The sequence below is a fragment of the Oxyura jamaicensis genome, chromosome 4 (assembly GCF_011077185.1).
Source record: "Oxyura jamaicensis isolate SHBP4307 breed ruddy duck chromosome 4, BPBGC_Ojam_1.0, whole genome shotgun sequence".
Classification (NCBI taxonomy): Eukaryota; Metazoa; Chordata; class Aves; order Anseriformes; family Anatidae; genus Oxyura; species Oxyura jamaicensis.
In genome coordinates, this window is record NC_048896.1 from 1,217,408 (window position 1) to 1,241,718 (window position 24,311).

At 63.4% G+C, this 24,311-nt stretch overlaps 1 protein-coding gene across 3 annotated transcripts in view; it reads right to left on the reverse strand.

The window, feature by feature from the left end:
- Positions 1-12,270: 12,270 nt before the first annotated feature.
- EFNB1 (ephrin B1) overlaps positions 12,271-24,311 on the reverse strand; it is a 28,076-nt gene continuing 16,035 nt past the window's right edge. For all 3 annotated transcript variants that reach the window (XM_035324782.1, XM_035324781.1, XM_035324783.1), the window contains exons 3-5: positions 20,345-20,437; positions 17,894-18,022; positions 12,271-17,081 (exon numbers count right to left, since the gene is read on the reverse strand). In XM_035324782.1, coding sequence (XP_035180673.1) covers positions 16,693-17,081; positions 17,894-18,022; positions 20,345-20,437 — 611 coding nt within the window. In that variant the 3' untranslated portion in view covers positions 12,271-16,692. The remainder of the gene's footprint in view (positions 17,082-17,893; positions 18,023-20,344; positions 20,438-24,311) is intronic.

Consider the following 24,311-nt stretch of genomic DNA (forward strand, 5'->3'; position numbering starts at 1 on the left):
GATAAATGCGTAGGACATCTGAGCAAAATTACCTCCTCGAGGGAGGAAGTGAAACAAAAGATAAGAAAAAAAGGCTGCAGAGCCTGGGAAGGGGGGAAGGAAGAGACAAAGAAAAGAATGGGAAAAATGCAGCCGAGGTAGCGAAGGAAAGAGAGACTCTGATCGATGTTGTTCTGTGGCTTCCCCGTGCCCAAGCCCTCCAGCACCTTAGCAAATACAGTCCAAAAATCCTGGTAAACACAGGCCTGACGACTACAGACAGAGCAAGAGCCAGCAAGCTCCCAACAGTATAAAAACACAAACACAGGAACTCGAAGGAAAACAAAAACATCCTGCTCAGCACCAGAGGCATGTGCTGGGCAAGGGCTGGGCGCCGCGGAGGGGGCGAGGGAAGGGGGAGAGCGGACGGGAGGTGCCTGGTGCTCTGCGCCCTGCATCCAAGGGCTGGGCCCACGGCCAGGAGGTTATTCTGGTTATTTCCAGCCTTATTTCGGCCAGGCAGGTAGGCTTGTGTACAGCCCCTCAATGCCCAGCCGTGCTCAGACTGAAGCAAAGCGCCTGCTGCTGTGGGTAGGGCGGAGGGATCGAGCTCGGCCAGCACCCGGCCGAATCTCTTGCACCTCGGGTGCCCTCAGACCAGGCTTGGGCAGGGCAGGATCATTTCTGGACATCTGCGAGCTCTGCAAGACACCGCAGGGGGCAGGTGCTCTGGCAGCTCAGCGCGTCTGAGTAGAGGGGAAATGTTTAAAAACAGCGCCCGGCTTCACCTTGACACCTTTCCCTGGGAATCCCAAGCTGCTTCTCGTGTGCGCCGTCCTTCCTTCATCCATTGCAGGGTCGGAGACCTTCCCGCGTCGCAGGGCTCTGGGCTCCTGGTGCTCGGCGTGCCACATTCAGCGCGGATGCGTCCGTCTGGATGCGCGCAGGGGTCCACGCCTGACTCCACGGGTAGAGGGTGAGGCTGATGGCATAAAATCAGCATACACAAAGAGCAGATCACTTCCCTCGGATGCTTTGATCTAGCAGACCTGATGCTTGTACTCCCGTTTAACTTCCCTGGGCATGGTGGGCACAAGCTCCCCGTAAAGCTGCCGAGCTCCCTCCTGGGCCCGGCTGGTCCCCGGCCAGGGCAGCCCCCTCCCGGACACTGCTCCAGACTCACCCCCAGCTGGTCAGAAACCCTTTTTCGATACCTAGCCTAAATTTATTCATGACTAATTCGCAGCCATTTGATCTTGTGCTGATATTATCACTTAACATAAATGGTTTGTCTCCCTCCTTGGCAAGTGCTCCTCCCAGTTTGTTTATTGGGAGTCTTTACATCCGCTCTCCGGCTCCGTTTGGCCAGGCTGAGCAAACCAACTCTTTTCATCTCTCGGCACGGGGCAGATAAGGCAGATCCTCTTCCCCAGCCATCCTCTCGGGGTGCCAGCCTGTGTCAGCAGACACGATGCTGCCTGGGTCTGCAGCAAGGGACACCCTGGGCTTTAGCCTGGCTCTGGGGAAGGCACCCAGCCTGAGCAGGGTCGAGTCAAAAGCTGCTCTGCCCTTCACACTTCTCCTGTTTTCCAATGCAGGTGTACCCAAAACGGACGGTTCCGTGTCCCCAGCTCCCTGGAAAAGGTTTTTCCCCATGACCGCACTGCAGCATCGGGATGTTGTTAACAGGGCAGCCAGCAGTAGCCGGGGAGGCCTAGGCAGAGATAAAGCACAATTAAAAAGAAGAAAAACAACAAATGATCTAAATGTTAAGGGAGGAAAAACTTAATAAATTAAATGTAAATCTATTTTTGTTACATCTGCTCGGATCCTTTAAGGAGCTTTAGGACAGATGTTTCTATATCCCATTTAATCTTGATGTTATTGTAATGAGCTGGGGCCCGGGCTCTGCGCTGCTTGCCTCCCCAGGCGAATTCCTGAGCCCCAGCGGCCCCACCGCCCCCACCCCGCGCTGCCACCGGGACCCCGGGCAGCCCCGGGTGCAGACCCCGAGCTGGGGCAGTGGGGCTGCTGGAGGCAGGGAGCAGCCCCGGGGCAGGGGAGGCGCACCCCAAACTCAGCCAGGGGCAGCCCCCTCCCGTTGCCCCCCCATCTCCCCCCGGGCCCTCCAAGCGGCCGCGCGTTGTCACGTCCCCTCTTTGCGCTCCATCTCTCCCCCCCCCCCGTTTGCTGGCGTGGTTATTACTCCGGCATTAGAGGCTTTGTTTTTAATTTCCTAAATTACAGCATAATTTAGGCTAATTATTGCTTTGTCCCTCTGATCTTATTAAACCTTTAATCCCTCGGTGATTCCCCACCCAGAGCAAAGTCTGCTGTTCTCACATTCAGTTCTGCACTGGGTCTGCTCTTGCCTCTCGCCCCAGGCAGCCTCACCTCCGAAACGCATTGCAGATGCCCCTGGATCTTCCCTCCCCGCTTCCCTCCTCCTTGGGCCGGGCAGGACTCGGTGTTTTTACCCTCCTTTTACCTCGCACCACTTGCTGCAGCTGCCTCTGGCTCCCGGGGGTCTCCGGCGGCCGTGCCGCAGCGAGGGGGGCGCAGCTCGCCGCCATCGCCCTGAACCTTCTACCTGCGGAGGTCGGCCCAGGTCGGCCCCTTCCCTTCCTGCCAAAATCGATACGGCCAAGGCGCCGGGCTCAGAACGCCCGTGTTAATTTGCTCGGGCAAAACAGATTGCAGAAATGTACTTTTTATAGCTATGAAGTCGAAGGATTTTCTGACCACAGGCTGCAAAAATCCCCTTAATGAAGCCCCACAGCTCTCCGGGGCTTTAGGAAGAGCTCTGGCCCTTGGCCCCCCTTTTCCACTTGAAGTATTGTTTCTGTCTTCAGCCTCCTGCCAAGAATCTCTTCAGCTCTGCAGCTGGATTTGATACAGGGGTGGGGAGAGGAGCTTAATCACAGCAATAAAGAGAGCGGCAGAGAAGCTGCTCTGGGGGAGTCTTTCAAGGAGCAGGGTTTAAAGCATCCCCACGAGCAGAGGGGCTCCCAGATGCACTGCCCAAAGCCGGAGGAGGAAAAAGAAGGAACAAAAATGCCAAACAAAACCTCTCCTGGGCCTTCTCTGCCTCTGATTTATCCCAGTCCCCGGACTGAAGGAGGTCATTGAAGTGGCAGCAGGGAAGGGGGTAAGGGCAGCACTGCTGGTGTTGGCGAAGGGACAGCAAATCGTGGCCCCTGCCCCGTGGAGAGCTGCGGGCACCCATCCTGGGGCGAGGGGACAGGGGCCGTGATGGCTTGGAGCAAGGGGAGTGAGATGGGGGCACAGGGACCCATTACTGAGGAGCGAGCTTCCCGCTGAGTGGGGGCCATGACCAGCCCCTGCCAGCCGTGCCATGCCGTGCCGTGCCGTGCCGAGCCGTGCCATACCATGCCATGCTGTGCTGTGCCGTGCCATGCCATGCCATGCCATGCCATGCCATGCTGTGCCGTGCCGGCCCCACAACTGCTTCGAATTACCTCCTGGGGAGCTCTGGCGAGCGCCCTACACCTGCAATTACCGGGCAGAGCGCCGCCGAGCGCGGGGGGCAGCGGAGCTCGTGCTGCTCCCAGCTCAGCACAAAGAGGCCCTTACATCAACTCGGCAGCCGGCGTGCACTGGAGAGGGGAACAATTATATTTTTATTCTCTCGTTTCGGCACTTATTAACATTCCTTCACACGGCAGCCGAGGGCCGGGCCAGAACAGACGGGAGCCGCAGCGAGGCCAGGCGTGGAGGCAGATGTCCCCAAGGCACGCTTGGTCCCGGCATCTGCCAGCAGCCTCGGTCCTCGGCGAGCAAGCGCCAGCATCCCCGGCAGCTCGGCCGTCCTGAGGCAGGCAGCATCACAGCGAGCTGGGGGAGAGGGAGCCGGGGCTCGGCCGGGGCTGGCTGCTATAAATAATAGTAAAAAACCTGCTTGCCTCGGCCTTAAAAGGAAGTGCAAGTTGGAAGCCATCAGCTGCGGATCACGGAGCCCAGACACGCTTTGCAGAGCAGCGGGGAGCGGAGGAGAGGTTGAAATCCCCAGTAACACTAATTACACCAAGCACGAAGCTGCATGGGGCCCAGGAGCTGTCACTGTCTGCCAGGGGCTCCTCCAGGTCTCAGCCTGCTCGCTGCACGCCGCGGCGTGCTCTCGCCCCGGGCTTCCCGGGGAGCCTGGAGATTTGCTGGGAAGCGCCAGGCTGGGAGAGGCTCGGCCGGTGCTGTGGGCACAGCTGGGGCTGGGGGCCAGCAGCAGGACCGACAGCCCCACGGCACGGGAGGGACCCTGCCGTGAGACGTGCAGCCGGGAGCATCCTGCACCCCGCCTCGCCCAGGGGATGTTGGCCGGGGCGAGCAGAGGCTGGCTCCTACGGCAGAGGTGGGGTGGCCCTGTCCTGGGGCACCCAAAGCTGGCAGGCTGGAGCTAAGCCCGGCTCCGTGCCGCGGCGTGATGCACGTGCGGGAGCGGGACAAGGCAGCCCGCTGCAAAGCAGGCTGACTGCCGGCGCCTTCCAGGTGGCCCCGGCGGCTCCTTCCAGCCGCTCCGAGCTGCCAGCCAAGGAGGATGCTGAGAGCTGTGGGATCCTCCTGCTCTTCCCGGAAAGAAGATGTAATTTCACGCCAGGGGCGAGCATTTGGAGGCTGGCGTGAAGGAGATGGGGGGGCTCCCCCAGCCCCAGTGCCATCCCGTTGTCCCCACAGTGACACAGCCCGTCCCACCTCCATCCCCACCCCTGCCAGCTGAGGGCTCGTCCCCTGGCCAGCGGGACGGAGCCGCTCTGCTGCCTCCAATTCATGTTTTGTGCCTGCAGCTCGGCCAGGCCCGAGCAGCTGTTTGAAAGAGAAACCTTCAGCTGCCCACGAGCACCTCCCCAGCTCCCCCAGCTCCTCACATTCCCCTCTCGGCTCCTACCTGCAGTGGAGATTGCATGGGGACAGGGGCAGAAAGGGCTGGGAACGCCTCCCTGCACCTGGAATGACTCGGAAGCACCCTGGCCCCCAGTGCCCTGGCACCCCAGCCCGAGGCTGTCCCCTCTCCTCTCCGCCTGCCTCTGGGGCCCCTCGGGACCCTCCTGGCCGGTGCCTGTGGCTCGGCGAGACCCAGCGCTGTCAGCGCTGACAATAGCGAGGAAGAGCTGGCTCTCGCTGGCGCCACGAATCCTGGGCAGCCAGGCTCACCACCCACAGCACAAAAGCAATTAAAAGTTGCACACAGAGGCCACTGTAAAGAATGAGGGCACGTAGCCATGTCGCTGCCGCGGCGTTCACGCCTGTCGCACCAGCGTAGCCGGTCCCGGGGGACGCGGCCGGCCGGGGGATGCTGCCGGAGCGGTGCTGGGGCAGTCCCCAGGGGCTGGCGAGCAGGGGCCCCACCGCGGCCAAGGCGCTTGCGGAGGAGCGGGGAGCCGCCGGCGGGTGCAGGGACTTTCCCAGAGCAGCCGCCTCCCACGGCTGCCGTGTCCCCGGGGATAAATAAATCACCCCTGGGTGCTGTCTCCAGCCTCCGCTCGTGCCAGGCTGCCTCTGCTGCAGGCTGCCAGGGGTCGCGATGGGCACCGCTTCGCCCGCCCGCATCCCCCCGCCACGCAGCCGGCTCTTCCGCAGCTCCGGCCCACGCTCGACCCATCCGAGGCCATCCACGGAGGGGGGCCCGGTGCCCGCAGCCCCCCGCCTCCTGCCGCAGCCCATTGTATAACATGGCCAGGCCGTCAGGACGCATCTCGTCAGCCGGCGCGGCCGCTCGCCCCCGGGGAGCCGGCGGCAGCAGCTGCCAGCACACATTAGGCAGCGCTGCCTGCGCCCAACGGGGTGGGGGCACAGCAAGGAGAAGGGGCTCGGCTCCCGGGGGGGCCTCGGCTTCTCCCCGCAGAGCAGCCCCTCCGTGGGTGCGGGGCACCAGCAGCGAGGTGAGCCTGGCCCCCAGGTCACATCCTTGCGAGGCAGCCCAAAAGGATCGGTGAGGGGGAAGCGGCGCCGAGCCACCGATCCTGCCTCACAAGGAGGCCGGCGGTGAGAAACCACTGCGGCAGGAGGTGGAAGGAAAACCGAGGGCAACGCTAGCTGTGAAAATGACTGACTTTGTTTTCCGTTCAGCCACCAAGCAATAATAAGAACACAAGAGAGAAATCTGTTTGAGCAGACCCGGAGCAAACGAGAAACCCCACGAAAGGGAACGCCTTTGTCTCCGCGAGGATAAACAAACAGCGCGCGTTGTGTGCAGCCGGCGAAAAAGTCAAGTCTATTTGGGGAAGGGAGAGCTATCTTTAAAAATACGTTCCCTGCAGCTTAACCTGAGCTCCCGCAAGCCTCCAAAGGCAAAGCCAAAATATTGTGCTTAAAAAATGTCCAAGCGAGACGTTTTTATATTTTTGAAATGCGTTATTTTGGCCACCGATCCGGAACGCATGAATAGCTCCGGCCGATCCAACGCTGCATATTTCTGCCGAGCAAAGCATTCGTCGGAAATGTCTCACCAGGGCCCTCCAGAAACAGAAGTGCAGCCCGTGAAGCCTCTCTCATCACCCAGGCTGTGAGAGAGGCTCGGGCTGGGCAGGGAGCGTAAACACGGGGCAGTAAGCCAGCCGCTAGCAGCTCCTTTCCCCTTCCTGAGCGGGGAGGTGCTTTGTGACACAGCGAAGGGGGCCGGGGACGCTTCGATCCACGTGCCCATCCCGGTGGCTCTTTGCAGCAGGCTCACAATGGGAGTTTGGCCCCAGCTGCAGGGAGGCAGGCAATGGCCCCGTGGCCCTGCAGCGGGATGGAGCAGGGCACCGCACCCGCTGCGGGACAGCCTGGGCACCGGGATGGCTCCCAGCCCTCGGGGTGCTGCGAGGCATCCCACTAACCCCCACCAGCAGCAATTCCTGGGCCTGGGCCTTGCTCTGCCGATTTTTCTCACCATGGGGGTAAAGAAATCCCCCCCGTGGTGCAGCAGAGGGGCAAGGGGCGGCAGCATCCCCCTCCCGGCACACACCGCCCGGGGTTTTGGGGCCGCCCCGCCAGCCCGCGGCGGAGCAGCGTGCATGGCTGCACTCCCTGAAAGGCCTTTTCTCTCCCATTCACGCTGGCCACGTCAGGATTTGCCCAGTTACCACCGCGCACGCATCCCATCCAGGCTCGCACGCATGCCCCGAGGGTGCTGGGCACAGGCACGGCCGGTGGGGCACGGCCGGAGCAGCTCACCAAGGCAGAGCAGGGCTCGGGGCCGGCGGGAGCAAAACCCCACCACATAAACCCTGCGGGACGTGGAGCAAAACCCAGCCCTTGCCATGTACCCTGGAGCATGGCACTTGGCTGCCGTTGCTGAAGCTGATTGCCCGGGCTGCTCTTGGGGTGCAGGATGTGACCCCGGCCCTTGGCTGCCTCCTGGCTCCCACGGACACCCGCCCCTGCGCGCCGCTCGGCAGCTCTGCCAAGGATGGCAGGGCTCGCCTTTCCCTTTTATTAAGAGCTAATTACCCCTCTATTAGTTTGGGGAAGGATAGTGTCGATGTTTGTAAAATCAGCATTCGTTAACCCTTTCACCCCAGCCTGGGATTAATTTCCTGCTGACCCCGCTGGGCGATGCGCGCCCGACGGGAGCGCGGGCCGGGGCGCAGACAGTGGGGCTTTGTTCGGCCGGGTTGTTGGGGCGGGATCGCCTCACGTGCGGGCGCTGCAGCCCCACCGAGGCTGCCGGGAGCAGCAGAGCCCAGCAGGCAGCAGGATCATTGCTGGAAGTCCGGGCAGGGCGAGGAGCAGGGGCTGGGAGGAGGCACCCCGTCCAAACCCCGGTCCCCCGTCCCCGGGGAGCCAGCTCCCTGCAGCTCAGCCCTCTGCAGGAGCTGCCCGCCCGCTCCTCCAGCTTCCTCCCCAGCCTTGCCTGTTAAGCACATAATTAATGGCCGACACCTTATTACATTAAGCAGCAGGAAGCCAAAGTTCACCACCATCGCTCTCGCAAGCTGCTTTGTCATTTAGAGCAAGGCCGAAGCGAGGGACGGGGCTGGCTGCGAGCCTGGGGGTCCCTCCTCACCAGGCACCGCTGCCCAGCGCGGGGCAGGCAGCTGGAGCAAGCTGGCATCACCCGGGGCACGGCAACGGGGCAAGGAGGCTCTGGGTGCTCCCGGAGCATCGTCCCGTGGCACCCAGGGAACCGGTGCCTTCTTTCCCAGGAGGACGCACGTGCCCGGACCCACCGCCCAGCCCAGCCGTGGCCGAGGACACGAGCCACCTGCCAGCAGCACGGGGAGGAAGGCCCCGGCTCCTTCCTCTCGTTGATGCAAAGGGACATAAAGCCCGCAGCCAGCTGCCTTCGTGCGCCTGGCTCCACGGCCCCGTCTCTGCCGGGCTTTGCCCTGCCTGAGCCCAGCCTTCCCTTCGGCTGTAACCCAGCAAGGACACGGACCCCGGGTCACCAAAGCCCTGCCGGAGGGGAGGAAAAGCCCAGCTCCAACATGGGCACACCCCGGGGACAGAGAGAGGCCAGGCACCAGTGGGGACACTTCCTCACCTGGTCCCCCGGCCGGCGGAGGGGAGAGCGAAGCCCCCCCAGGCCCACTTCCCTTGGAGTCGCCGTCTCCCTTTTCTTTCTGGCTCTGCTGCCTCACGCAGCCCCCGGAGCCGCAGCAAGAGCCAATTTCCAGCAAGAACCTGGCGCAGGGCTCGCTCAGGAGGATTACACCAGGCTGCAGGAATTGGGAGGGGGAAAGCCCGGCTGAAACCGAAGCCTCGGCCAGCCCTTCCCAGCCAGGGCAGGGCTGGAGGCAGCCCAGCACCCTCCTCCAGCCTTGGGGCAGCCTGGGGGCTGCAGGATGGGTGCGGGGCTCACGCCACATCCCCGGGATGTGCCCACCCTGCCGTCCTGGTGTCCCTGTGCCCCGTGCCCTGGGGACAGGGCACTCAGCGCAGCCGAGCAGAGCCCGCGGAGCACCTTGCTGGGGCTGCGCCTGGCCCAGGCAGGGTCCTGCCCCGGTGGCCGCAGCGCTGACATTTCCCGTTCACCTCCCGTCCTCCGTCACGGCCAGAGAAAGGAAAAGCTTTCTGCTTCCTTCAGGCCCTGCTCCAGCAGCCAGGGGACCCTCTCCGAGTGTTTTGTTTCAATAACATTAGAACCCTGCACATAATTAATTTACATTTGCTGCAGAGCAACACTTGCATTTCGTTCATTTGTTTTACCAGCGAAAAACTTCTGAGCTCGTCCCGGAGCTCCCTGCCTCGCTGGGCCTCACCTCCCTGGAAGAAATCTCTCTCCCTCCTCCCTCCTCCACTTTCCAGTTCCTTTCCTAGGCTGTCTCCCCCTTTTTCCAGCCTCCCTCTGTCCCCCACCCGCCTACCCCTCTCCCAGCTCCTGCTCCCCAGGGCGCGAGCCCCTGCGAGCCTCCACGTGCCCCGGGTGCCTGGTGCCCGCTGCGCGGCCGCCAGCAGCAGCAGGACACGCGGACACAGCCGGGAAGTCAGGCTGGGGGACGGCAGACAGGGGACAAACCTGCGGGAATCAGCCAGGAGGAGTGCTCCCAGCCCATGCAGAGCATCGCAGGCACACAGCGAGGTGAGGGCAGTGGCCAGCGCTGGCACGGGGACGGTCCCCAGCCCCGGGGCAGCGCAGTCCCGCGGGACGCATCCTGCTGGTGTCCGGCAGCCGCCACGATGGGCCTGTGATGAACGGCCCGCCGGTGCGTGGCAGTTACTGCTCTAATTACGGAGCCCGCGGGACTCGTTGCATACCACGACAGCCTAATGGATCTTCCAGGCTCCTCTCCGTGAGCGCAGAGACCAGGTGCAGCCGAGGTGGTGCTCGCTGCGAGAGCCCGCGGTGTGGGAAAAGCCCGTCGCCTCGGCCAGGAGAACCTGTTAGCTATTTCGGATATCCTACAGGGAAAACGAGGATAAACTTCCCAATCCGCGTTGCAGCAGCTGGCCCAGCCAAGGTTGATTGCGGGGGATTGCTGCTCTGCGGCCTCTTGCAGGCTGGCCAGACGCTGCCCACGCAGGGGACGCTGCGCACCGCGGCGGGCAGGGAGCGGTGATGCCGCGGCGCATGCAGAGGAGCAGCACCCCAGCACCCAGCCGCGTCTCCAGCCCCCAGGGTGTCCCAGCAGCTGCAGCATCCCTGCCTTCCCCTGGGTGCTCCGCGGCTCCCCGAGCACGACGCCTGTCTCTGGTCGGTCCCATCTCAGCCCGGAGCTGGGGTGATGGTTTTGCCCTCGCCCACCCGTGGAGCTCAGCCCCCTGCCCGTGCCCATGCTGCTCCTGCCCGTGGCCGTGGCTCAGGGCACGCAGCCTTCACAAACAGCTCCGGGCCCGCTGGGCTGGCAGCTGCTCCAGGTTGCAGCGGGATCTGGCCAAGGGCGAGTTAATAAACTCGAGAGAAAGCTCCTTTACCTTAAATAATTAAAATAACTTATCCAGTCCTGACGGACGTCCAAAAGCATCGACGGCTTTAATGAACTTTGCAGACCCGCAGGCTCCCCGGTGAGGTCCCGCCGAGCCCCCTGGCACCAGCCGTCCCCGGGGAGCTGAGCCCCACAGCTCGCCGTCCTCCTGTGCCCCAGCCAGGGCCGGGGATGCTCGGAGCAAAGCCCTTCCGTGGCCAGGGCTGCGAGCAGGGCGAGGCGTGGTGGCTCCCCCGAGCCCCTGCGATGCACCAGGCCCCCCCCGGGGGTGGCCTCGCTCTGGGCCATGCCCCAGGACACACAGGGGACACACACCGGGGTCCGACGGGCTCCATCCCACCGGGTGCTTTTTGGGGGTGCCCCAAGCCCGTGCTGGGAGGCACCCGAGGCGCTGCCGCTCCCCGGCTCAGCGCTGGGCTCCGGGAACCTGTTAAAGTGCTTTCCTCCTCCTCTGGCAGGTCCGAGCAAGTTTGGCACTTAGAGATTTACCCTTCGGGCATCGGGGACCAGCGAAGCTGTTTGAAATTAAAAGCATTATTTAATTCACCCTGGGATCAAAGCATGCAGAGGAGAGGGATTTTCAGCCCGGCAAACCACATACAAGCAGGGCTGTCACACCCAGAGGCCCGCTCCCCCCGCCCTGACCCCGATCCCAAGCAGCCCCTGCTCGCTCCTGCAGATGCCTTGGCTCCGTCCCTGCGTCTCGGGCTGCTCCCCAAGCACCCCGGGACCAGCCTGCTGCGTTTGATCTCCTCGCCCCACCTCGCCTCCCACCCCCTGCTCGCTGGCCCAGAAGAAGTTCCTCCTCCACCCTCTCCCAGTGCCTTGGCCTCATTTTTCCCGAGACCCCAGGAACCCAGCACCGTACGCAGCACCACAGCCCCTGAGGGAGCAGGGCTCTGAGTCCCCCCAGCCCTCGGGCACGTCCCACATCCCATATCCTGCACCCCATACCCTGCATCCTGCACCCGCACACCCCTGCTGGCCTCTGCCCACCAGCAGGGTGTCCCCCCCCAAATAAAAGACCCCCAAAAGCCCGCTGCCCCCAGGTTCTTTGTGCCCCTAGGGGGTGCTGGCCGTGGCACCTGCCCCTCTGGCATTACGTCCATGGTGGGCTCAGGGGAATCATGCTCCTTTGTTGTCCATCCTATTGCCGAAAGGATTTCACAGCCCCCGACGGCAGCTTCCTACTTCGTAAAACATTTTAGGCAGGCCCTTCTCCCCGTTCCCACCAGTGACGAGGGTTTTTTGTGACCTCTCCCCCAGGGCTTTCCCCCGGGGCCTTTCTTCCTGAGCACCCCCAGGCTCCCCGCGTGCCACCCCCGGAGCAAGCCCAGAGCCTGGTCCTGTCCCCAAGGGGAGTCCAGAGCCGAAATGCGGCCCCCAGGCTGAGCCCCTCGGGTGACCGGGCTCACGGGGTGCTTCCCACCCCCCTCCCACGTCCCTCGCTCCGAATTCACGGGGCCCTGCAGCCTTGCCAAGTGCCACATGAAAGCTGGTTACAAAGAGCCAGGGCGATGACTGCGGCGGAGCCCATCTCGGAGCTGGTTAAAGCACCAGCTGTTAAGGATTTATTGCCATCCCATTTCCTAAAACGACTTTTTAATAACTTACTAAATGAAGGTACGCTGAGGAATGGCTACATAAATATCAGTCACCGGGAGGGATGGGTGTTCCTGCCCCGAGCCATCCACGAAGTGGCTCTGGGTGCTCCCAGCCCGGGAGCAGACCCCAGACCCTGTCCCCATCCCCTGCCACCCTGCTCCCTGGCTGCAGGTGGGGTGCCGAGGGGGGGTGCCGCTCACCCCAGCACACCAACAGCTCCCCCCACGCCGCGACGAGCTGCCCTGTCCCCGGCCTCCTTGGAGCCAGGCTGTGGCTTCAAAGGACAACCCGGGGCAGCAAAAAAGCACACGGGAGACAGCCGGGGTTTCCATAGGAAAAAAACCTTTTATTTAACAATATATCAGGTTCCATCACGGCTCCATGGGGTTCAGATGCCACAGAGCTGGTTACCGATGGCGATGATATGCTACTGGGCGGGAGAGCTGGGGCGAAGGCGAAAGGAACCGAAAGGAGGAGGAACAATGACGAGAAGAAACAAAAGCCCCCAGCGCTGGGGGCGGCGCGGCTGGCGGGGCCGGACGCTGAGCGGCGCAGGATGCTGAGCCCCGACCCCGGGCTGCCGGCATCGCCCCACGCCACGCGGCCCCCCCCGGGGACCGGCCCCCGGGGCAGGGGGTCCCGGGCACCTCCACGCCACGGCAGCCCCAAGCCCCCGCGCCCCCCGGGGCTGCGCCAGCCGAGCCCCCTCTTGCGTGGCGCCGGGCGAGGGATGCGCGCGTGGCGGCAGCGCTGAAATGTGGGAGCGGGCGCGGGGGTGCTGGTGTGCGGGGCGGCGGGGGCACGGCCCTGCTGGGGGCTCCCCGAGCTGCAGGGGCCGCCGCAGCCCCCCGGTACCCTGCTGATATAATGTGGATTTAATGCACGGGCTGCTGGGGGCATCGGGGACCGCGGAGCGCGCCCAGGCGCGGGGTGTGACAGTGGCACCGAGGTGGCTGCAGCGGGGACGGCCGCCTCGAGCCACCGCCTGCCGGGGGGGCCCCAAGCAGAGAGCGGGCTGCTGCTGGCTGCAGCTGGAAACCCGGGCAGGGGGAGCAGCGCTGTGCCACACAGCAGCTCCACAGGCCTGGAAAAGCAGATCTCAAGCTGCTGCTTGGAGTTACACGACTTGAGGTTTTGGTTTTGCTTTGTGTTCTTTTTTTTTTTCTGTTAAATGAATAAAAGATCAATTTGCTGCTGCTTGCGTTTACTTCGCGTTAACAGGTCCGTGCCTGGCAGCCCCACCTGGACCCCGCCAGGAGCTTTCCACGCTCCGGGTCCAGCTCCCCCCGAGCACCGCGGGGTCCGGAGCTGCGCCCAGGGGCAGAGGGGCGCCCGCCCCACAGCGCAGCGGGGGGAGCCGGACATCTCTGCTTGGGGCCCGCACACCCTGCGTTATACCGCGGGTACGGCCCCCGTCCTGCCCCAGCGCGGCCGGGAGCGCCCCTGGACAGCAGCACCCTGCAGCCCTCCCCTCCCGAGGGGCGTTTTGGGGCTGGGGGCTCCTGCGGCGAGCCCAGGACCGGCCCCCGGGACCCCCGCACACCAGCACAGAGCCCGCGGCGCGGCTCCTGGGTTTGATCGCAGTATGACAATGTTTTACACCCGTTCTCGTGGTTAATTTTTTTTTTCTTTTTTTAGTTCTCATTTGTTTTTCTAAGAAAAAGCAACCAGAAAATAATTCGGAGTTTATACAAAACATCTTTACATTATTTCTCCCAAAAAAGACTAGTATTTACACAAACAGAACGAAACAAAACAACAAAAAAAAACTTCAACGCTTCCAATGAAAGGAACAGAAGGGACACTCAGTTTCAGGACCCAGCAGACCGAGGTGCTCAGCAAAAATCAAGAGTTCAGATTTCACCCTTTCTGCACATATTTACAAGGTTTTTTTTTCAGCTGCCCGCCGCAGAAGGAGCTGGGCTGCCCGGGGCCAGCGGCCACCCCGGAGCGCCAGCAGGGCCAGCCACAAGGACTCGCCGCTTGGCTTTTGGCACGCTGCGTGGCCAGACCCTCGGCAAATCAACCCAAAACCTGCCGCCCCCCCGCTGCCCCAGCCTCGCCAGGTGAAACTCCTGCACCGAACCCACCCCGGCTCCTGCCCGCTGGGCTCTGCTCCCCTGGGGACCTCCAGGTCGGAATTTGGGGGGGATTCTTGTTGTTTCTTTTTTTTTTTAAGACACAATTTTCTGTGATGGAGAGTGATGGAGAGCAGACCCCGTCCCCTTTGGCAGCGCCGGCACAGCGCAGCATCTGCATAGACGCCCCGAAGGGAAGGCAAGGGGCTGGAGGAGGGGAGGAGGGGGTCCGAAAGGTGCTGGGGGGGGGGGAGAGGGGAGAAGGGCTGGGCAGGGCAGCCCCCGCTCCCAGCTCCCCTCTGCCACAGGCAGGGACTGTGTTACTGCCCCGGGGCTGCAGCCGTGCCCCGCGGGGATGGGGAGCTGGGGCAGCCCTTGCTGCTCCATCCCGAACTCCCACCTTTCCAAAAATAAAAATAAAACTAAAGCAACATGAACAAACGCTCTGCTCAGGCCCACAGGCGGCACAGAGCCGAGCACGCTCCTGCCCGAGCTGCCCCGAGCGAGGGCAGACCCCGCGGGGCTGTCCCCGCCGGGGCCCTCCGAGCCCCAGCCCCGTCCTCCTGCCACCCCCGGCCCTCTCCTCATCAAGGCACTTTTGCAGAGCAGCTCTCTCGCTCTTTGGGCACTTCCCAGCACCCGGGGCCGCTGGCGCTGGACGCGTGCCCGGGGCAAGGCGAGGAGAAGCCGGGCAGGGGGGCGCACCGCGGCGGGCGGCAGCAGCCCCCTCCTGCCCCGCGCTTGCTCCCTGAGCAAAAGCAGCTACTTCTGAAAGGAAAAGAAAGCGAGGAAGGAGCACGCAGCCGCCAGCGCCGGGCTGGGACAGGCAGGGTGGCAGGGCTGTCACCTCCAACCTCGCCGCGCACCAGCTACGGCGGCGGCAGGTCCTCCCGGGCAGAGGAAGCCGGGAGCGAGCCTGCCAGAAGAGCCCAAGGCTCAAACCCTCCCAGTTTGAGGCAAACCATAGCAGAGCACGGCCGGGCTGGTGACCCCCTGCAGGAGCTGCAGGGGCTGGGAGAGCCCCTGCACCCGGAGCATCACCCAGGGGGGTGCCGGGCTCAGGTCGAGCCCACAGGCAGGGCGCCGGGGGGCACCAGGGGGTCCTGGCACAGACGGAGGGCGGAGGAGAGCCTCCAGCTCAGCTCCCAGCCTCGCGCTGCCGCTGGCCTGCGGGACGCCTCCCGGGGGCTTCCAGGTCCCCGCGGAGCACCGAGCGCTGCGGCACCACAACACCCTCCTGTACAGCTGAGAGGTGGGGGGCTGATGGGGATGGGGCAACGAGGAGGAGGAGGAGAGGAGAAAAAAGAGGAGGAGAAGGAGGAGGAGGAGGAGAAGGAGAAAAAAGAGAAGGAAAAGTAGAAGGAGGAGGAGGAGGAGGGTTGAGCAGACCTGCCTGGGTGGATGGTGAAGGAGACCCAAGAGCACCGGCTCCCAAACGCTGGCTTCCTCCTGGCACCACCGCCCCGGCCCCGAGCCCAGCACCATCGTTTTCCAGTTTCCTTTCCAAGGAGAAGCTCCGCAGGGCTGCACCCCGGGGCGGCCAACTGCAGCACCGCCCCAGCACCAGCGGCAGGACGGGACCGGTGACACGGGTGACACGGGACGTGCAGCCAGCCCGGCCCTCCCTCCTCCCCAGGCTGCCCCACGCTTCACTTCCAGCAGTCCCGGCCCGACGGGAAGCAGCAGCAGAGGCTTCCCCTGCTCCCCGCGGAGCCCCGGGCGGGAGGGCGCCCTGGGGAGGTCCGGGATCGCCGCCGAGGCTGCAGCCTCGCAGGGCAGGAGGAGCGCTCGGACTCTCACGCGCTGAATGCTTGAGACATCATTTATATCATTTTTTTTCTTTCTTTCTTTTTATAAAGAGACTAAAACAAGAGTCAACAGCTACGAACACAAAAGTTTAAAACGGCAGCGGCGGGCGACGGCGGGTCTGCCCCGCGGCCGGCGGGACGGCGTGCTGGAAGGAGGCGGCGGCGTGTGCCCGGAGGCGGCGGGCGGCGGGCCGGAGTCCCGCCCGGGATTCACAAAAATAAAAATGTTACAAAAAAATTAAAATAATTATAATAATAATAATAGTAGTAGTAGTAAATCGGGTTTGCCAGCTTCCTCCCCGCAGTTCTCTGCATCTTGGCACCTCGGCGAAGCATCCTCCTCCTCCCCGCGAGGCCGCTCGCTCCTCGTTGGCCCCAGCTCCTCTCCGCGGCCCCGGCGTCCGTCCGGGCTCCCGGGACCCTCCGGGCCCGAAGCGGCGGCCGCTGCAGCACCAGGTGCACGGCACTTAACACACGGACGTGGAGGTGACGAGGGGAAATCCCAAAAACGTCAAAGGGGAGGCAGAGTCTGCGGGGGTGCCGGCGGTGTCCGAGCGGGCGCGGAAAGGCAGGGTGCCCGCCACGGCGGGCGCTTGGCCCGCGCCCCGGCCGGCCGCAGTCTGGAGCAGGAGAGGAGGACGCTGGCGGCTCACCCTCGAAGTCCTGGGATTACAAAAGCTGAGAACTACAAAACTAAATACAAAGGGGGAGAGGCGGCGCGCGAGCGAGCGGCGCGCTGCCGGGCGCCAGCCCCCTGCGCTCCCCGCGCCGTGCCGCGGGGCCGGGGTCGCTGCCTCCCCCGGAGCCGGACCCGGCGGCCGCTCGGCGCTCCCCTGCATGGCGGCGTGCCCAGGCTGCTCCTCACACCTTGTAGTAAATGTTGGCTGGGCTCTGCGGGGGCATCTCCTGGACGATGTAGACGGGGTGCCCGTAGTCCCCGCTCACCTTCTCGTAGTGCGGGCAGTAGTTGTTCTCTGTAGTCCGTAAGGGGATGATGATGTCGCTGGGCTCCGAGCCCGCGTTCCCGCTGCATTTGGGGCTGGCCAAGGTGCTGAGTGACAAGGCTGCGGCCCGCTGCTGCGTGTGCTTCCGGTGCCGCTTGCGGATCTTGATCAGGAGGACGACGAGGAAGATGATGATGAGGATGAAGATGACGCAGCCGGCGCCGATCGCCGCAAAAACGGCGACCTTGGAGCTCAAGAACCCGTCGCTGGGACCTTGGGTTTCCTGGCCATTTTGGTTGACCGAGCCTGCAAGGCAAGGGGAGACGGGCGTCAGCGTGCACGGGTGGGCTGCCCCACCTTCCCACCCCGCTTAGCCCCTCGCCTGCCTTCAGCCCTGCCTCCACGGCCAGGCACAACCTGACGGAGCCCCGGGCACCCCCGTCGGAGGTGCCAGCCCGTCCCCTCCCACTGGACGGACCGAAATCGGGGCTGCGACCCGCACACACCCCAGGAGCCTCTGCTCTCCGCAGCTGACCTGAGCGCAGTAATGAAAGCGGGGCCTGGTACCCGGAGCCCAATTACTGACCCCCACCTCCTCCTGACCCCGGCCCGGGCAGCTCCGCGCCCCCGAGGGGAGGCCACTTGGCTGGCTGCGCCGCGGGAGAAGAAAAGAGCAACTTTTCCTGACTTCATCTGATTTCACTTTTCTCTCAGCAGGGTCAGGAACTCAGGAAACCACCTTCAAAGGGCTTTCACACTGGCTCAGCTCAAAAACCCAAGGACCTCAACTCCTCCAAGCCCTCTCAGACGTACACGGAGGAACAGATGGGCAGCAGAGGGAGGAGGAGGAGCGGCGTGCTGAGCCAGCACTTCGCAACGCCGCTGCCAGCACAGCCCGGCGCTGGGAGAAGGAGCCCAGGAGCCCGAGCTGCTTTGCTCTGCGGCCTCGCGGCCGGCTCCCTGCCCCGGCACAGCCCAGCAGCGCCTTGCCCATAACCCCCGGACCAGGGCGAGGAGACGCTGGGGGACAGGGCTGCAGCTGGCACAGGGGCGCAGCGCCCAGCACCGCGCGGCTCCGCGGCTCCCAGCCCCTCTCCGGGACGCCGTGGCCTTGCTACCTGGCTTGCCGGGCTCCTCCACCGCGGGGACCTTGTGGCGCGGGCTCTGCGTGACGATTTTCACCGTGTTGTCGGACTCCTTGCTGGGCCGACTCGTCGTCAGCTGCTCGGGGATGACCGCGTTCGGATCTGGGCGGGCAGAGAGGCGACGGATGAGGAACCTCGACTCAGCCTCGACGAAGGCAGCTCCCGCCCCCCTAAACAGCCCCTTTCCCCGTCCCTACTGGCCACCCTGCATCCAAACAGGCTCTCAGCCCACCATCCGCCCCGGTGCCCCAGGAGGAGCAGCTGTAGCACACCGATGGAAAAAAACATCCTCCCCTGTTTCGGCCAGTCCGCCCTGGTGCAGCACCAGCCCAGACAATTTCGCTGTTTCCAAAAGCTGCCGAGAAGAGCAAAGCCCTGTGGAGCCACACGGGGGGACAGCGGAGAGGAGGCAGGTGCAGAAGGCAGCACGAGCACCCTGCGGCGCAGTGCCAGGAGCCGGGGGGGTCGGACGGATCACAGCCACCAGCAACGTGTGCTGCCCTGGGCCCGTCTGCACAGAGCTGGGAAGGCACCGGGGGGATGGAGGAAGGGGCACAGGGACAGCAGTGGCAGTCCTGAGCAGGACACAAGCCTCTGTCCGCAGAACAAGGTGCCAGCCCATGGCCAACGACAAGCCTTAGATGAGGACCGAGTTGCGTAGCTCCATAAATAACAAAGCTCCGTAAAAACCCTCAGTGCTGGTAGCAAGGGACGGACCCAATCACGCCACAACAGAAGCCTCCATCCTCAAACCTCCGACCTCGCTGGCAAACCCCGTGTTCAAGGCTCTGAGCTGCTCTGCAAGCCATGGGACGCAGCCCTGCTCCTGCTCCTGCTCCCAGGTGCTCTGCGCCCTCCGCCACATCCCAGAAAGCACGGTGGCTTTTTGGGAAGCAAGAGGGATCCTGCCCTCCGCCACGGCTTAAACGTGGGAGAACTGGGGCGAGCCCAATGGAAAGAACTAGGAAAAAAGATGCGGCAGCATCACCCCGGGCTGGGCTGCCCTGGCTGCCTCCTCCCTCCTGGAAGAGACAGGAGGACGGAGGGAAGCGGCATCCCCACCCTCATCCCGCACCCCGACGCCTTTTCATGTTTTCTGAACTCCCGCGCGTGGGCTGGAGCGAGTTTCTTGCAGGGGCAGCAGGAGGAACACGAAGGGAAGGGAGGCTGCCAAGGCTGCAGCGCTGCTTCTTTTGTTTATTATAAATACTGGCCCCAGAGTGAAAACAAAATAATGAGAAGCAGGCACCAGGAGCTCCGCAGCCGAGAGGGGGCCGAAACAAGCGCAGGGCACGGCTGCGGCCAGGAGGCACTCGGCAGCCCAGGAAGGGAGGTGCTGAGGGGCGATCAGCAGCAGAGCCCACGCCACCGGGCAGGGGCACGGGCTCGTGGGCAGCGTCTGGCACGGAGACCTCGGTGCTGGAAGCTGCGCACGAGCCCGTGCCCTGCGTGGAGCAGGGAGCTGCTCCTGCCTCAGTGCACTTGGACCACGCGTGGCCCCTGTGCTCCGCGAGCTTCCAGCCCAGGGAAAACGCAGCAGGCGCTGCGGAACTGGCAGTTATGCTGTCCTAATCCTGACGCACTGACCATGTGCGAGTGCTGGCCAAAGGAAAAAGAAAGGAAGGACGAGCCTAACAACGAAACCCTGCTGAACTTACGCACGAAGCCGCCCTGGCTCCCACCAGCCGCTGGCCTGGGCTCAGTTTCCCCGGAACCCAGAAACATCCACCTGCCAGGACACGGGCAGGCAGGGCTCAGCTTCCCCACCGAGGAGACGGGCTGCCGTAACACAGAGCCTCGCGGCAGGGAAGCAGTTTGAGGGTGACCTGCAGCCCTGCCCTGCCCCGCACTCTGCTTTTCCTCCTCGCTCCCCTGCAGCGAAGTCAGGCCGATGGGAAGGTTTGGGTGGGCAGTCGGAGCAAGGATCCGGAGTCTCGCCCGGTTCAACTGCCGTGACCGAGCACTGCCCAATACCTCGCTGGCACTGAGCCTTTTGTGGGTGGAGGAGTCTGGGGAGCCTAGAAATGGTGCGTAAAAGCAGGGCTGAGATGGTGCTTGGGCAGAGGAGGATGCGGGAGGGTTCCTCTGCTCCTCTGGTAGGCATGGAGGAAAGACGGGGCACCCTGGGGATGGCGTCCCGCAGCCGGCTGCGAGCTGGGGGCTTTTTCCCCTCACTTATTGGTGAGGGGAAAAAAAATGATATCACTAAATGGAAGCAGCTCCTGACTCCTCTCCTGCCCACTGCTCAGCACCCGGGGATAGCATGGAGCCAAACGGAAGCCCTCCGCCCTGCCGGCGTCTCGCTGCCCGGGCACAGCACCCTCCCCCTGCCCCATTTCCATGCCCACGGGACCCTCCCCCTGCCCCAACCCATGCCCACGGGACCCTCCCCCTGCCCCACGCCCATGCCCACGGGACACTCACCCTGCCCCACTTTCATGACGATCTTCATGGAGCGCGTCTGGCAGACCCCCCCCTCTCGGTTCTCCAGGCCATCCAGCGTGCCGTTAGAGGTGGCTGCAGGGGAAGGAGACGGACGGTTAAGGAGTCTGCAGGAAACACGACGACACTGACAAGGCTTTTTTTAGCTCTCCCATCTGTGGCTAGTCCCTTTGGGCTAGCTTAGAAAAATCCCAAGGAACAGCGGAAAAACCTGTGTGAGTGCTCCCTCGCGTTCCCCAGCACGAAGACCCTCACCCCAAACGGCAGCAGCAGCGCTGCATTCACGCGGGGCAGGTTTGCTCCCCCACGCCAGGGGGACAAAACCTGGCGAGTTTTCAGGCTCCATTTATTTATTCTTTGGATTGCAAAGCAGCTCCGACGGGGTGCAGGCAGGCAGGAGAGCAGCAAGGGCTGCTCCCCACTCGCGCACGCGGAGCCGCGCGCGGCCAGCAGGCCCCAGCAGCGCGGGCACACCGCTCCAGAAGATGTTTGCAGTGGTGCAGAAGTGATACCTCCAGCTTCCCCTCGCCGCCACATCCACACAAGCGAGCCATTCTCAGTGCCGGCGCGCTCCTCCCCCTTTAATTCCTGGATAATTTCCTTTGCTCCTCGGTGTATAATAGGAACACATGCATATGCACAGTTTAAATTATACATATATAATTACACACTGTGCCTCAGTAAAGAATGTAAACTCAGAGCCCCAGTGGGCTCGAATGGCTTTAATTGCAGGGCAGAAGTCAGTTAAATTCACATTAACTTTCTTCTTTAGCCGGCACGGGTTTTTTCAGGCTCTCCCTCCCGCGGGAGCGCAGCGCGCCGCCCCCCCTGCTGCCGCGCGGGCAGCCCCCCACCCACGCGCCCGGCTGCCCAAACCCACGCCGGGGCAGGGGCACGAGTGGGCAAGGGACAAGAAAACAGCAAAACGGGGCAGGACGGGATCAAGCATCCACGGGGCAGGTTCCTAAGCAGATGCAAAAAAAAAATGGCTTCTGGCCCCAAAAGGACCCCCCGGTGCCAGGCGGCAGTGAGAGCCCAGGAGGTGCCCAGGAGGTGAGAAGGGTGCTGGGCTGGGTGCCAATGGGTGTAGGGGGGCTCTGGCTCATGGCTCTGCCAAAGTGACCCCCACCCAGCCCGGCATCGCCCACCAGAACCAGGCACGAGGATTTATTCACACAGGGCAGCCACAAAACGCGGGGGGAGCACGGCGACGGCGCGAGGGGGCTGAGGGAGGACGTGCAACGCAGGACCACAAAGCCGCCTGGAGAATTCCGCGGAGCCAAGGCAGCGGAGCCAGGCGGGATCCGGCCACCACCTTCCCCAGGCCTCGGTGCCAAAACACGGCCCCGGAGTTTCGGGTTACCGCAGAGCTCCGGTGAGGCCGTCGGCACAAGCGCTGTGCCGGGGAGGGGGGCGATGACTGACGGTCGGCTGGGACAACTCCATCAGGCAGCCCTCGCTGGCTGTCAGCTCGCAGCTTAGGGGAGGAGGCCAGCTACGAAGCGAGGTCCTTCCTTTCCTTCTGGGCTCCCCTTCCAGCGTTGGGGACCTCGGGGCGTTCGGTTGGTGCCGCGGCGAGGAACGGGAAATTTTTGCTCGGCGGCAAGGCGCAGGCTCGCGGAGCCAAAGCAGGTCTGGAAGGCTGTGCGGGGAGGGCAGGCGCTGCCCCTCCGTGGGGCTGGAGCCACCAGGAGCAGGGCATGGGCTCGGGAGCACCACGCCGCTCCCCGGCATCGCCCCTGCCTTGCCTGCGGGTGACGGCGAGCCTGGAGCGAGGCAGGGTGGGGGCTCCAAGCTCCTCGGCTCCGTCCAAGCCTCCCTGAGATCGAGCCTCTCGCGTGAGACCCCAGCAAATGTTTTCCTAATCAGAGAGCTGCTCGGGCAGCTGCGGAGTTACCGCCTCGCCAGCGACAGCAGCTTCGTTTGCCAGCAGCTCACCGGAGAAAGCCATATATCCACACGCCTGGGATTCGCCGGCCTCGGCTTTGACAGGAGCACTGTCAGCACAAAGCCCGGCCCAAACGCGGGGGGAAACGGGGGAACAGCCCCTCAGTGCCTGCACAGGCTCTTCCCAACCTGGGCAGGAGGTCAGGCCCGAGCAAAAACACCCTGAAAACATCTTAGGGAGCTAATTCCTGCAACACAAACAGCGGCTCCGTTCTCCCGGAGCAGAAGCATCTTTTCTGGGACAAAATAAGTCAAAATAAGCAGTTCCATGAACAGGCTCCAGCCCAGCACCGTGCCGCATGGAACGGGGACACGGGCAGCACACACGCGTCTGGGGCTGCTCCGCCTCTGACAGACTTCCCCCATTCCTGCTGCAGCTCAGAAAGGGGCAGCATCTCTCTGGGACGGACCCATTTATGCTTGCTTTCGCCCCAAAGTGCAGCCCGCCCGCACGTCTCGCTGCCCGGAGCATCGCAGCTCCCTGCTCCACGTGGCAGCAGTTTCTCTGCAGCCAGCAGCCAGCCCAGCAGGGCCAGGGAGAACATCAGGCAGCAACAGCCAGCTGCAGACCGTGCAGAGGCGTAGTCACAGGGTGATGCCCAAATGGCACCACAACCACCTACACAGAAAGCAGGGCTGCGGCGCTCGGGACCGCTGGAGATGTTGCAGAGGTGGAGCACGTGGCGGTACCGGGAGACGTCTCCTCCAAAATACCTCCCGAGACCCAGCTACGACAAAAACCTGAAGCGTTCCAACAACACAACAGGCTGCCAGCTGGAGAATCACATGGCCGGGCTGAAGGGGACACAGCTGAGCGTCCTTTCTCCAAGCAGCGCGCAAGACTTTGGTGGAGAAGCCTCTCCTCATTCTGATCATCATAATTATGAGGAGAAAAAGTAGCTTTGAAAGGGGATCCACATGAAAAAAAATGAAGCAGCTACTTGAGGGAACATAAAAGGGACGGCTAAAAGGGTAAAACGCTTGCAAAAACCATGGCGATCGTCTCCAGTACAGCCTCTTGAAACAGGCTTGAAACAAGGACGTGAAGGGCCCAGCTCTCTCCAGGCCCGGAACAGGCCACGACCGGAGCAAAGCGAGCTATTCCTCGCTGCAGAAAGCCGGGGCCGCATCCAGACGAGGAGGAGCGCGCAGCTTCTGCCAGGCTTTCCGTAAACACGCGGCAGAGCCTCAGGCGGCCCCGCGGGCGGGCGCGGGATGCGGCACTGCGAGCTGCGGGCAGCGGGGCTCCCGCGGGGAGCCACGCACGAAGCTGCGCCCGTTGCAAACGACCTTTTGTCCACAAATGCAGCTGGAATGAAGACGGAACGGAAGCTCACGAGCGATCCCCACGTACCTGAGACAGTAACTGCCAAGCCAAGGGGAGAGCTGCGGCGGCACTGGGTGGCACCGAGCGACCCATTTTGATGGCAGACGAGACCCAGCGTCACCGAACGCAAGGAGACGCACGGGAGAGGAAGGCTAACAGACAGTCGTAGGCTGGAATGAGAAAACTAGTGCTCGGGCACGATGCAGGAGGCAGCAAGGATCGTTTTCCGAACGACACCTCGGTGTCAGTAGGGGCAGGCACCGTCAGAAGCGACGCAGAGGCGACGCGTGGCACCGGGCAGGTTCAGCCCACCAGGCTCCATCCATCGGCGGGGACTGAGTGCAGGCGGCCGATGGGGACACAGCGACACCGGGGGCAGGGCCCCGTGCCCGCACCCCCTTTTCGGAGGGACTCGCACCGTCCTGTAGGAGCAGGAGAACAAAAGCAGCCTCTGGACAAACGACTTGGGCACAGGCTTACCGCAGCTCCCAGCCCGGAGAGCTATCGGATGCCTTTGCCTTAATGAAGCATTAAGCCCCAGGCTGCCGGGTGATGAGGATTTAACATTGATACCATTAACCATGTAATTGCTTGTCAGTTCAGACGAGATGCTCAGCCGGCGTGGAAGCAGAGGCAGGACCTGAGCTTGCTGGCACCGCTCACCCTGACCCTAAT